Source organism: Pelmatolapia mariae, linkage group LG7 (assembly GCF_036321145.2).
Source record: "Pelmatolapia mariae isolate MD_Pm_ZW linkage group LG7, Pm_UMD_F_2, whole genome shotgun sequence".
Classification (NCBI taxonomy): Eukaryota; Metazoa; Chordata; class Actinopteri; order Cichliformes; family Cichlidae; genus Pelmatolapia; species Pelmatolapia mariae.
Window position 1 is genome coordinate 33,568,225 of NC_086233.1, and position 13,925 is coordinate 33,582,149.

The window sequence follows — 13,925 nt, forward strand, 5'->3', positions numbered from 1 at the left end:
TCATGATGCTGAAGCTGGGGATTTTGTTTGCCGTTGCTGTTTTTCTGGAGACGGCCTCTGCGGCCTCTGTAAGTATCACATAAAATGTATTTTTCATGTTTACAGACTTTCTTTTGGATATCTCTACAGGTTTCACTGTGCAGAATATGTTTCAAGTTCAGTTGTGCACTGATAATTCAGCTGTGACTGCGTGATTACAAAATGTGTAATGTTTGTTACACTAAGTGTTCAAATTGAAATATATTGTGCTCAATTTAATCAGTGTGGTAAAAAACCCAAACATCCATCTTTTTTTATGGCTCACATATTTAGTCCATTTATTGCCTTAATCTCTGTAGCTTGGTGTGGTGCAAACTGAGGGAGGGATGGTTGAGGGTGAAACAATTAGTCTTGGATTATCCCGTTCCATGGACATCTTCAAGGGAATTCCCTTTGCTGACATTCCTGGAAGGTTTGAGAAACCAAAGCGTCACCCTGGTTGGGGAGGTGGGTGGACAGCATTTTTCACTAGATTTTACCTCTTTAGCAATTATGTTTGAAACTTGAAGCTTTTTCTGCTCATTTCCTTTTAAATATGTTTCATCTTTTGCTTGCAAAGTGAAATAAGCATTCGCTAAGGCCAGCTCTGTGTGAAAAAATATGTAATAATAACATACCTGATGCTTCATGCTAATATTAAATGATAACACACTGCTCTTTTAATGTGTGTTTATGGTCAGGTGTTCTAAAGGCCACACAGTACAGAGACGAGTGCCTTCAGCTGAACTTTTTCCAGAATAGCTACGTAGGCAGTGAGGACTGTCTGTACCTTAACATTTGGGTTCCTCATGGCAGCTCAGGTAAAGACAGAAGCCAAAAATATTTATATATTAAATTAGACCAGTGCTAACTGTGTTCATCGCTCTAGTATCTGCCGGTCTCCCTGTCATGGTTTGGATCTACGGAGGAGGCTTCATGATTGGAGGCTCAATGGGGCCTTACTACCTGGATAACTACATGTACTATGGGAAGGAGATAGCAGACAGAGGGAATGTTATTGTAGTGACACTTGGGTACCGTGTGGGACCTATGGGCTTCATGAGCACGGGAGATTCTGATTTACCTGGTAGGTACACACATCTTATAGAGCCTGGTACATGCTGGACTGCCAATACAGAAATACTTCCATTTAAATAGTGATTCTTTCCACAAACTTGATTATATTTAATCCTCAGGAAACTACGGTTTGTGGGATCAGCAGGCCGCCATCGCCTGGGTGCACAGAAACATCCGCTCATTTGGAGGTGACCCTGACAATATCACCGTCTTTGGAGAATCTGCAGGTGGAGTTAGTGTTAGCTTCCAGGTGAGAGTATTTGCTCTTCTTCTGACCATCTATCCATAGATGGAACTCATTTCAAAGCAGATAGTGAAATATATATTTCTCCTGACATTCCACCCACAGACTCTCACTCCCCACAATAAAGGGATCATCAGGAGAGCCATCTCCCAGAGTGGGGTGGCGCTTTGCCCCTGGGCACTCAACAGAAACCCTCGTAGGTTTGCTGAGGAGGTACATAGCAGCTTCTTTACATATAACCACTTTTTTTTTGATCAAATAAGGAAATAATAATACAAACATATGCATAGAACATGAACAATGGGGGTAATTACAGATAATTTGCACCCACTCTGCAGGTTGCTCGGAAGGTCAACTGCCCAACTGATAACAGAATGGCTTCCTGTCTGAAGATGACTGATCCTGGGACCCTAACAAAGGCAGGAACTGTGAATTTGCTCAGTTCACCTGATCGTAAGGACTACGTTCCACAAAACCTAATTTACATTCTCATTTTAGACATGATGAAAACAGTTTTGCTTAAATTACCCACCAAATTATATTCATACTAATTATGGCACAATTTCTGGCATATATATAATGATTTCTGATTGTGTGCATATCTTAGAGCCCCTTGTGTTGAACCTGGAGATAGCCCCTGTGATCGATGGTGACTTCTTGCCGGACGATCCTTCCAACTTGTTCCACAATGCAGCTGAAATTGACTACATTGCTGGAGTCAACAACATGGACGGGCATATGTTCACCAATTTTGATGTTCCATCAGTCAACCTTGATCTGGTTGTCACCCCTACGTGAGTTTGAGTGCTTTGATCAGCTTTGGCGTGATTTGGAATTGCATCATGAAACAATTTCAAACAACTTACACATCGCAAAACGGTAAACCATGATTTGGTGGCAGTAAGGAATTTTATCAGTTCTCAGTGGAAAATACTCTCTTTCTGATTGCAGTAACGATGTGAGGAGGCTTTTGGCTGCCTTAACAAAGGAGAAGGGTGAGTCTGGCCTGAACAATGCCTACTCCACGTATACCTCAAATTGGGGAAGTTTTCCCACCTGGGATACCATCAAGAAAACCATTGTTGATATTGAAACAGACTACATTTTCCTGGTTCCTACACAGGCTGCCCTTTATCTTCATGCTGACCATGCCACGTGAGAATGTCACCTTGAAATACAGATGTCACAGTTTATCTAATTAATTATTTAACAGATAAAAATACATATTTTTTTTTAGCAGTGGTGGAGTTATCATCACATTGCTATTGCTGTTCTTTTTGTCTCATCAAAGAACTGGGCGCACCTACTCCTACCTCTTCTCTGAGCACAACCTTCTGGGCGGTCCTTTATTGCCCTACCCAAGCTGGATGGGAGCTGACCACGCTGACGACCTGCAGTACGTGTTTGGAAAGCCCTTCAGCTCACCACTTGTATACTGGCCAAGCCATCGCCTTGTCTCTGACTACTTGATCTCCTACTGGACCAACTTTGCCAAAACTGGGTATAATTCTGCAAACACAACAGATTTTTGTGTCAAAGAAATCAAACAACTGAATCACTTATTGTCATACAAATGAAAAACACATCAGTGATGTTTTCAATTTCTCTGATCAACAGAGATCCTAACAAGGGAGATTCAGCCGTGCCTGCTACCTGGCCAACATTCACCAGAAGTGGTGAAAAGTTCCTGGAGATCAATTCTGACATGAACCAGAACTACATAAGGCAGGAAATGAGGCTGCGTTATGTGCATTTCTGGACCAGCACCCTGCCCAGCCTTCCCACAGTCACCTCTGAATAAGGGGCATTTACTATTCGCTGTGGACATGTGCAGACATGTAGATCTAAATAAAGTATCAGTATCAGTGCTAGTTCATGAAAAATAAACATATTAGAGAAAAATATGGTTGTCTTAGTTTTATTTGATCAACTCCCAGGGGTTTCTATAATGTTTTCATCTTATCTATTTTAATTCTTTCTTTTTGATTATATTATCCCTCTGTTCAGCACTTTGGCAGACACTTAATGTTCTTTAAATGTGCTATATAAATAAAGATGACTTGACATTTGAATTTGCACCTGAAGCTCTAAATATGTGGAGACAAAAGGGCTAGCAAGCTAATGATAGCTTCATACCTTGCAAAGTTAGTTTAAGCGCCCTTAGCTCAAAGGCCAGCTCAATTCAATTCATGTTGTTAATACAACAATATACACAGTATACAGCGAATCAAAATGCCATTTCACCCAAAGCCACCCACGGTGCATTTATAAGAATATCAAAATATATCTACAATGGATACAAAACTAGAAATTACAAATAAATAACTCACAAAATTTTAATAAAATGAAAAAGATAAAAAAGGCCCTAATACTAACTATATCTATGTAAGATAAACAAGGACAGGACAAGAGACAATACAGCTCAGTGCTTTAACACTCTGGGTTAAATTTTCTATGGTTCCTCATATTTTTCTCTTCTTAAAAAGTGAAATGATTTTGCAAAAATATTGTACAAAGAAGTAAAGTTCCTTTTTTTCTGTGTTTAGTGATTTTGTGGTCCCAGATACCGATCATGTCACCTCCTAATGCCCACATTCATAATGGGTATCTCACTCAGCAAATTTGGCCACCTCATCCAAAAAGATAATTCACCTGTTATTATGACATGAAAGGAGACAGTGATTTGACTTGTGTAAGAAATGTGTCAGCTAGTAGGATTTTATTTTTCTCCTTCAGCGTCGGCAATATTACCCAAGACAGCAAAGACATAAAGGTCAAAGTTTCTCCAGTGAAAGATGAGTGTGCAGAAAAGAGAGAGATGAAGACGAGTATGAAAATGAAGAAGATGAAGAGGAGAATGAGGGAAATAATTTCCTGCCATTTGAAAGAAATGAAAATGAGATGGAGGCTGAAATCATAGATTCCATGCAACACCTTAAAACCATTTTGTTGACATTATGTTAATAGTTTCCATCATTTATTTAAAATGTGACCAATTTATTTAAATGTAAGTAAAGACATTTTTAAAAGCTTTTTTTTTTTCTGGTATTGTGTAGCTATACACTCATTGGCCACTTTATTAAGTACGCTACACCTTCCTTGTATTGGGTTTGGTGCCATTTTACCTTCAGAGCAGCCTGAATCCTTTGCTACATAGATTCAACAAGATGTTGGAAACATTCCTCAGAGAATTCGATCCATATTGGCATGATAGCTTCACACAGTTGCTGTAGATTTGTTAGCATTGAATGCATGATGCACATCTCTTATTCTACCACATCCCAAAGGTGCTCAACTGGATTTAGGTTTGGTTTTTGTGGAGGCCATTTAAGCACATTGGACTGGTTGTCATGTTCAAGAAACCAATTTGAGATGATCTGAGTTCTGTGACATGATGCATTATCCTGCTTGAAGCATCTTGCCAAAGGTGGGAAAACAGTTGTCATGAAGGGATTGGCACGGTTAGTTTCAATATTCAGATAACCTGTGGCATTTAAACAATGCTCAATTGGTATTAATGGGTCCAAAGTGTGCCAAAAAACATCGTCCACATCATTATGTCACTGCCAGTAGTTTGAACTGTTGCTTCCAGACAGAATGACTTCAAGTGGTTGCTTCAGTTACTTTTGCCTTCCTTTTAGCTTGAAGAAGTTTAGCCACCTCCTTTGACATTTGACATCAGCAAGGCATTTTGTGGCCAGAGAACTGCTGCTCACTTGTCATTTTCTCATTTTCAGACCATTCTAGGGCTGGAGGCAACAATAAAGATATTTACAATTCAATTTTGAAGCATTCAAAACATAATGGCTAACTTTTCAGATTGGCTAGAGCAGTGTGACTGTGGGCACAGTCTGACAGCTGTATAAACTTAATAGAGGATGGTTTCCTGATAAATAGTGGAAAAAACAGGAGAAAACTCAAGATCACACGTGAAAGATTAATCACTTGCACCTCTTACGAAGGATTATACAGGACTGTTTTCTTTGTTTTCTTTGTTTGTGTGTTTTTTTAAACATTCTCTCTTTTTGAAGTAAACTCATTAAATTAAAAAAATTAAAAGCCAAGTACAATACTAGTAGCCCTCTTTGCTCGTCCAGAACTTGTGTGCAGAGTTTTGTACAGCGAAAACCTGCAAAAGAGACAAATAGAAAAAAAAAGTATCGAAATTAAAATAAACACTGGCCATTTTTCACTTAACCTTAGTTAGGATGTCATTACTTGTCTCCATGAAATATTTTAAAAAGAGCTATAGTCATTCTTACTCAAGTTCACTCCATTAGCCAATGTTCATGAACATTTGGCTAAATTTGTCTCTCTGGTCACTGAGTCTAAAACCACTTAATTTCCTTCTAGAAAATATGGAAATTAATGATATACTGAGATCCATGAGAAATATTCGGGAAGGTGTAGTGTACACAAGGTGATTAAATATTATATAACTGTGAGAAAAGCAGGTCCACAAACGTAACGCTGGTCAGATGTTGTCCAGGGGAGGAGTCCGCTTTATAAAAGTCAGGGTGACAATTAGTGTGATTTTGCCAGTTACTCATGATGCTGAAGCTGGGGATTTTGATTGCTGTTGCTTTGTTTCTAGAGACGGCCTCTGCGGCCTCTGTAAGTGTTACACAAAATATGTATTTTTCAGGTTTACATAATCTTTGTCATTTTGCTGTGCAAAGACTATTTAGCTACAAATGTGTGAACATTTATTCCCAAATTTGTGATTACAAAAGAGTCAAATTCTGCAAATCTAAATGTTTTGTGCTAAATTTAATCAATGTGGTAAAGAAAATCACTAAAGCTTAATGTTTTCAATAGTTAACATTTTTTCCCTTAATCTCATTGTGCTTTATCTCTAGCTTGGTGTGGTGCAGACCGAGGGAGGGAAGGTTGAGGGAAAATCGATTAGTCTGGGATCAGGCCGATCCATGGATATCTTCTTAGGGGTTCCCTTTGCTGATGCTCCTGGAACATTTGAGAAACCAAGGCCTCACCGTGGTTGGGATGGTAGGTAGACCGATTGAGTTTCTCATCACTCTTTAGCTGTTATCTCTGAAACTCAAGCAGCCTTTTCTGTATGTCTCCTGTTAACTTTAATCAGTCAATAGAAAATTACACCTACTACTCACAAACACAGGCAAGCTAAGAACTGCACTGTGTGAACTAATGTGTTATACTAATATACATAACGTATCCTGATGTTTTTTCAAATGTAATATTCAACTCTTTTAATGTGTGTTTCTGGTCAGGTATTCTACAGGCCAAAGACTACAAGCCCAGATGCCTTCAGTTGACTGTTTTGATGAATGACTACATCGGCAGTACAGACTGTCTGTACCTTAACATCTGGGTTCCTCATGGCAGCTCAGGTAAAAACAAAAATGCACAAAAGTTGATTTATGTATTTTCTAATGTAAATTAGACAAAGATCTAAATTTCACTAACTTTGTCCTCTAGTATCTGCCGGTCTCCCTGTCATGGTTTGGATCTATGGAGGAGCTTTCCTGGTTGGAGGCTCCATGGGTGCGAACTTCCTGGATAATTACCTGTACAGCGGACAGGAGATTGCAGACAGAGGGAATGTTATTGTAGTGACGGTGGGGTACCGTGTGGGAACACTGGGCTTCCTGAGCAGTGGAGACTCTGGCTTGCCTGGTAAGTTACACACACTTTACAGAGCCTGGTACATGCTAGGTTGCCATTTATAAAAATACTTCCATTAAAGCCGTGATTCTTCTCATGAGCTGAAATATATTTGATCCTCAGGAAACTACGGTTTGTGGGATCAGCAGGCTGCCATCGCTTGGGTGCACAGAAACATCCGCTCATTTGGAGGCGACCCTGGCAACATCACCGTCTTTGGGGAATCTGCAGGTGGAGCTAGTGTTAGCTTCCAGGTGAAAATACATTTCCACAGATATCCATATGTATATATACACAGATATATCAAACTCTTTGGTTGTTAGAACCAGTGACCATATTTGGACAAGACTATAGAGTTTTGAGCTATAAACTCACACTGGCAACTTAGTTTGCAAGAAACTGAAGAAGAGAATTCTTGCACAAACTGTTTGCTAAAATAAAAACACTGAACACAATACAGCAACATCACAGTCAACAGATCAAATTTAGTAATTTATGTTGAGGTGACACTTACAGCAGACCTAGACCTGGTTCTCACCCATCTGCTACAGTGGTTACAACTGTTTGCTTGCTATTTGCTACTGGAAACCATAAAGTTGTTGCACCAGACATGCTTTAAACTAAGTATTCTTTCTAACCTTCCACCCACAGACTCTCACTCCCCACAATAAAGGGATCATCAGGAGAGCCATCTCCCAGAGTGGAGTGGCACTTTGCCCCTGGGGAATCAACAGGAACCCTCGCAAGTTCGCTGAGGAGGTACATAGCAGCTTCTCTGGATAGAATCACTCTTTTGGAACAAATAAAAGGAATACAAAATCTGTGCAAACAGCTTTAACAGTGGCACATAATTATTAATTTACACCCACTCTGCAGGTTGCTCAGAAGGTCAACTGCCCAACTGATAACAGAATGGCTGCCTGTTTGAAGATGGCTGATCCTGGAGCCCTAACACTGGCAGGCCCTCTCAGTTTGTCCGCTTCACCCGATAGTAAGGATTACATTCCACACAGCCTACTTTACATTCTAATTTTAGACACGATGAAAGCTTTTCTGACAAGATTGCTCACAAAGTTTAATGGAATTGTATAAGAATTTATTTTATTTAGTACAAACCGGATTCCAAAAAAGTTGGGACACTAAACAAATTGTGCATAAAAAGTGAATGCAATGATGTGGAGATGGCAAATGTCAATATTTTATTCAGAATAGAACATAAATCACGGAACAAAAGTTGAAACTGAGAAAATCTATCATCTTAAGGGAAAAATATGGTGATTCAAAATGTCATGGTGTCAACAAATCCCAAAAAAGTTGGGACAAGGCCATTTTCACCACTGTGTGGCATCTCCCCTTCTTCTTACAACACTCAACAGACGTCTGGGGACCGAGGAGACCAGTTTCTCAAGTTTAGCAATAGGAATGCTCTCCCATTCGTGTCTAATACAGGCCTCTAACTGTTCAATCGTCTTGGACCTTCCTTGTTGCACCTTCCTCTTTATGATGCGCCAAATGTTCTCTATAGGTGAAAGATCTGGACTGCAGACTGGCCATTTCAGTACCCGGATCCTTCTCCTACGCAGCCATGATGTTGTGATTGATGCAGAATGTGGTCTGGCATTATCTTGTTGGAAAATGCAGGGTCTTCCCTGAAAGAGATGACGTCTGGATGGGAGCATATGTTGTTCTAGAACCTGAATATATTTTTCTGCATTGATGGTGCCTTTCCAGACATGCAAGCTGCCCATGCCACACGCACTCATGCAACCCCATACCATCAGAGACGCAGGCTTCTGAACTGAGCGTTGATAACAACTTGGGTTGTCCTTGTCCTCTTTGGTCCGGATGACATGGCGTCCCATATTTCCAAAAAGAACTTCGAATCGTGAGTCGTCTGACCACAGAACAGTCTTCCATTTTGTCACACTCCATTTTACATGATCCCTGGCCCAGTGAAAATGCCTGAGCTTGTGGATCTTGCTTAGAAATGGTTTCTTCTTTGCACTGTAGAGTTTCAGCTGGCAATGGCGGATGGCACGGTGGATTGTGTTCACTGACAATGGTTTCTGGAAGTATTCCTGAGCCCATTCTGTGATTTCCTTTACAGTAGCATTCCTGTTTGTGGTGCAGTGTCGTTTAAGGGCCCGGAGATCACGGGCATCCAGTATGGGTTTACGCCCTTGACCCTTACGCACAGAGATTGTTCCAGATTCTCTGAATCTTTGGATGATGTTATGCACAGTTGATGATGATAACTGCAAAATCTTTGCAATTTTTCGCTGGGTAACACCTTTCTGATATTGCTCCACTATCTTTCTGCGCAACATTGTGGGAATTGGTGATCCTCTACCCATCTTGGCTTCTGAGAGACACTGCCACTCTGAGAAGCTCTTTTTATACCCAATCATGTTGCCAATTAACCTAATTAGTGTTAATTGGTCTTCCAGCTCTTCGTTATGCTCAAATTTACTTTTTCCAGCCTCTTATTGCTACTTATCCCAACTTTTTTGGGATTTGTTGACACCGTGAAATTTTGAATCAACATGTTTTCCCTTTAAAATGATACATTTTCTCGGATTGAACTTTTGATCTGTCATCTACGTTCTATTCTGAATAAAATATTGACATTTGCCATCTCCACATCATTGCATTCAGTTTTTATGCACAATTTGTTTAGTGTCCCAACTTTTTTGGAATCCGGTTTGTATTATTCACATTATTTTATTTTATAATGCCTTAGTGCAACTGGAGTTTAGCATGTCTCACACTCATGCAGTTAGACAGATGGTGGGGGTCTGGTAAGGAAGTTGGGGGGAAGTAGACAACTCCCTAGGACGAGTCTTTTGTCTCTTTGAGGACTCTAGGAGGTAGCAAGGGAGTGTGAACCTTAAGGTGTGAAACAGCTGTGTACTGCCTTTTGTTCCTGGAGAAGGTATTTAACTGAGAGCCATGCTAGGCTCAGAGAGAGACTCTGCTGACCGTCTGCCCCGCGATCATGCATGCTCTCCACCAAGCTTGGTTTTCTGTTCTTTGTCTTTATTAAAGAATGTTAGCTACGGCTCACCACTTGTCTGCAGGCTTTATTTAAATGGAAAGCTTCCACGACAGGATATAAGCAAATCCAACAGTTTATACTATATGCTGGCTAACATATAAAACAAAGTTTGTTCTGCATATAATACATGTTCTAATTGTCTGCATTTCTCAGACCCCATTGTCTTCAACCTGGTCCTGTCTCCTGTGATTGATGGGGACTTCTTGCCGGACGATCCTTCCCACTTGTTCCACAATGCAGCTGAAATTGATTACATTGCTGGAGTCAATGACATGGACGGGCATATTTTCACTGCCTTAGATGTTCCATCAGTCAACTCAGATCTGGTTGACACCCCTATGTGAGTTTGAGCCATTTGATCAGTTGAAACAATAACAATGCCAACATGGATGTAACACTATATCAAACCTTAGTTGACAGTAAGGTGTTTTATCAGACCTTAATCCTCACTTTCTAATTTCAGTGATGATGTGAGGAGGCTCTTGGGAGCGTACACAAAGGAGAAGGGCGCAGTTGGTCTGAACAATGCCTACTCCACCTATACTTCAAACTGGGGAAGCAATCCCAGCCAGGAGACCATCAAGAAAACCATTGTGGGTGTAGGAACGGACTACATCTTCCTGGTTCCTACACAGGCTGCCCTTTATCTACATGCTGACCATGCCATGTGAGAATTAGAGATGGACCGATCCGATATTACGAATGACCTAAATTACTGGATCGGATATCGGAGAGAAATAAAAAATGTAATCTGATCCATTAAATATCACAAAACCACTTCACAAAACTTGTGACATAGCATAAGCCAGCTCATGACCTTATAGCACGTCGGAGCGGTATGCGTCACGTGATAGAGCGGCTGTAGCGTGCGAGACCTGTCGGCGGTCTGGTTGAGCATTTGGAGCCTGGATACGTGCTTCCAAACCGGCATTTAATCTCAGAGAAAGGTATCCCAGAGAAGTAAAGCAAGCGTGTAAGTTCACCTCTGAATGTTTGTAAAGCATTCCGATGTTAAGCTTAACAACCGATATATGGAGCGACTGCCTCCCATCCTCTCCCTCTCCTGTTGCTATTTCAATCATGAAACTGATCAATGATCATCTGATCGGCTTTTCTGCTGCGAATCCGTCTCTCTTGTTTATCGCCCACTTTGCGCCAGAAAGAGGAAATAATAAGCAACAGCAGCATGTTTAAGCTTGATAAGCTGTTGTTAAGATTCATTTAATATTATTTTCTACACCAGGATCCTTTTCAACGTAGCTGACGGCTGGTAACTGTGCAGGGACGGGTCTAGCAAAGTTTTGCTAGGGGGCCAGGTAGGGCATTAACAGAGAAAGGGGGGCGCAAAGAAGTACTTTTCTTTCTTATTCTCGTGTCTAGTTTTAAAAAAATAATTATCTGAATCTTACAACCAAAGTTTTCATCTGATGTAAAATGTATAGAAATCCATTATTGTATATAGTAACTATTAAGTCTAATATATACCCTAGTAATAGTAGTACCTACAGTACTTTTTCCTTTGGGAAGATACCATCTGTGCGGTCTGCAATTCTGTTGAAGAAAAATGTTGAATCTGTCTAATTATTGTAGAAATATAATTGATTTCTGTGCATTTGTTTTACACGTGCATTAAATTAAAGTTGATTACGTCGATTAAGCATCACAAGGTGGAGGATGGGGGGTGGTTCCCTATTTTTTTTTTTTTTTTTGCTGGGAATTGGCAACCTTATTAGTTAGGTTGTTTACTCTTTAAAATACCAGAGTAGGGAGGATGGTGTAGGTTCAAGTTTATTAGATTGATCAGTTTTGCTGAACTATGAAATATTTTGGGTGCAGTGTATTTTTTGCATACAGGTATAACAGAATAGCTTTAGTGTTTTGTTTTTTAAAACCTGAGTATGAACTTATACAAAATGCAGCAAGATATAAAAAAACAATTTTATTGATTATAAAATACATTATATCGGATTAATATTGGTATCGGCAGATATCCAAATTTATATCGGTATCTGACATAAAAAAGTGGTATCGTGCCATCTCTAGTGAGAATATTATCTTGCGATACAGATGTCACAGTTTGATGAGATAATAGTGGTCTCAGTAAAATTTCATTCATATAAATAATTACAGAAACGAAACTCCAGTTGTTTTTGTCAGTGGAGTAGTTATTGTCACATCACTGTTTTATTCCCCCTCTCATTAAAGAACTGGGCGCACCTACTCCTACCTCTTCTCTGAGCCCAACCGTCTGGGCGGTCCTTTATTGCCCTACCCAAGCTGGATGGGAGCTGACCATGCTGACGACCTGCAGTACGTGTTTGGAAAGCCCTTCACCACACCACTTGGATACTGGGACAACCATCGCCGTGTTTCCGGCGCCATGATCTCCTACTGGACCAACTTTGCCAAAACTGGGTATAATTCTATAAACACAAACGATTGTCAGAGTATCACAGAAACCAAGCAACTAAATCAAGAACTGAAATATAAATTAAGCTGCTGTATTTATGTTTTACCTTTTCTGTTTATGTCCACAGAGATCCCAACAACGGAGGCTCAAGCGTGCCTGTTAACTGGCCAACGTTCACCAGAAGTGCACCACAGTTCCTGGAGATCAATTCTGACATGAACAACAACTACGTGCAACAGAAAATGAGGATGCCTTATGTAAATTTCTGGACCAGGATCCTGCCCAGCCTTCCCACAGTTGTTTCAGAATAAGCAGCATGTGCTGTCACCTGTGGATATGTGTAGACAAGTATTGCATCACTAGCTCATGAAAAATAAATGGATAGCAGACAAAAATACTAATCTGTTGGGTTTATTTGATCATGTGTTTGGATTTACAATATGACCATATGAAGCTCTAAATATAGGATCTCAGCTTATATACTGATCAGCACTTCTGCATAAAATTTTCGAGCTAACCATGCTGACAACCTGCAGTACGTGTTCGGAAAGCCTTTCAGCTCACCACTTTTATACTGGCGAAGCCATTCCCATTTCTCTGACTACTTGATCTCCTACTGGACTGATTTCGCCAAAACTGGGTATAACTGCAGACACAATAGATAGGAGTGTCACAGAAATCCATCAACTGAATCAGTTATTGTAATATAAATTAAAAACACACCAGTAACGTTTTCATTTTTTGGTTATGTTAACAGAGATACCAACAAGTGGTGACAAGTTCCTGGAGATCAATTCTGACATGAACCAGAACTACATAAGGCAGGAAATGAGGCTGTGTTATGTGCATTTCTGGACCAGCATCCTGCACAGCCTTCCCACAGTGGGTTCTGAAGACGGAGCATGTGCTCCCCGCATGTTGATCTAAAGTATCAGTATCAGTGCTAGTTCATTAAAAAATTAGCATAGCAGAGACAAATATGGTTGTCTTAGTTTTATTTGATCTATTTGAATTTACACCTGAAGCTCTAAATATATATATGTGGAGATGTCAGGGCTAGCAAGCTAATGATAGCTTCATACCTAACAAACCTAAAAGCCAACTCCTCTGATGTTTGACATCAACAAGGCATTTTTCACCCAGAGAACTGCTGTTCACTGCTCATTTTCTCATTTTCAGACCATGACCTTTGAACACTAGAGATGATTGTGAGGGAAACTCCCAGTAGATCAGCAGTTTCTGAAATACACAGACTAGCACCAACAACCAAGTCACATTCAAAGTCACTTAAATTGCTTTTCTTTGCCATTTGGGGGCTCAGCAGGTCATCTGGACCATGTTTACATCCCTAAATGCAGTAGTTGCTGTCATGTGATTGGCTGACTAGATATGTGGCAGGTGAGTGTCATGCACATGCAGACACTGTTGCTGTATATGCATGGACCCATGTCTGTATAGGTGTATAGATTATGTCACAG

The 13,925-nt window shown here is 40.2% G+C and overlaps 2 protein-coding genes across 2 annotated transcripts; both read left to right on the top strand.

Annotated features, from left to right (window-relative positions):
• The first annotated feature begins 2 nt into the window (after window positions 1-2).
• Window positions 3-3,192, top strand: LOC134632195 (bile salt-activated lipase-like). The gene is made up of 11 exons (XM_063480848.1): window positions 3-68; window positions 339-486; window positions 720-839; window positions 908-1,105; window positions 1,215-1,345; window positions 1,445-1,552; window positions 1,678-1,792; window positions 1,947-2,133; window positions 2,291-2,494; window positions 2,631-2,840; window positions 2,957-3,192. The coding sequence occupies exons 1-11, from the start codon at window positions 3-5 to the stop codon at window positions 3,138-3,140; spliced, it is 1,671 nt and encodes a 556-aa protein (XP_063336918.1). The 3' UTR covers window positions 3,141-3,192.
• A 2,695-nt stretch (window positions 3,193-5,887) lies between these two features.
• On the top strand, window positions 5,888-12,758 carry LOC134632196 (bile salt-activated lipase-like). The gene is made up of 11 exons (XM_063480849.1): window positions 5,888-5,953; window positions 6,199-6,346; window positions 6,589-6,708; window positions 6,797-6,994; window positions 7,106-7,236; window positions 7,634-7,741; window positions 7,859-7,973; window positions 10,191-10,377; window positions 10,501-10,704; window positions 12,243-12,452; window positions 12,575-12,758. Exons 1-11 carry the CDS (start codon window positions 5,888-5,890, stop codon window positions 12,756-12,758), a joined length of 1,671 nt encoding a protein of 556 aa, XP_063336919.1.
• The last annotated feature ends 1,167 nt before the right edge of the window (window positions 12,759-13,925 follow it).

Coding starts and splice junctions, on each gene's coding strand:
- LOC134632195 (XM_063480848.1), top strand. CDS start 3: ATGATGCTGAAGCTGGGGATTTTGTTTGCCGTTGCTGTTTTTCTGGAG. Junction 1,346..1,444: donor GAGTTAGTGTTAGCTTCCAG/GTGAGAGTATTT, acceptor TTCCACCCACAG/ACTCTCACTCCCCACAATAA. Junction 2,841..2,956: donor ACCAACTTTGCCAAAACTGG/GTATAATTCTGC, acceptor TCTGATCAACAG/AGATCCTAACAAGGGAGATT.
- LOC134632196 (XM_063480849.1), top strand. CDS start 5,888: ATGATGCTGAAGCTGGGGATTTTGATTGCTGTTGCTTTGTTTCTAGAG. Junction 6,709..6,796: donor GGTTCCTCATGGCAGCTCAG/GTAAAAACAAAA, acceptor TTTGTCCTCTAG/TATCTGCCGGTCTCCCTGTC. Junction 12,453..12,574: donor ACCAACTTTGCCAAAACTGG/GTATAATTCTAT, acceptor TTATGTCCACAG/AGATCCCAACAACGGAGGCT.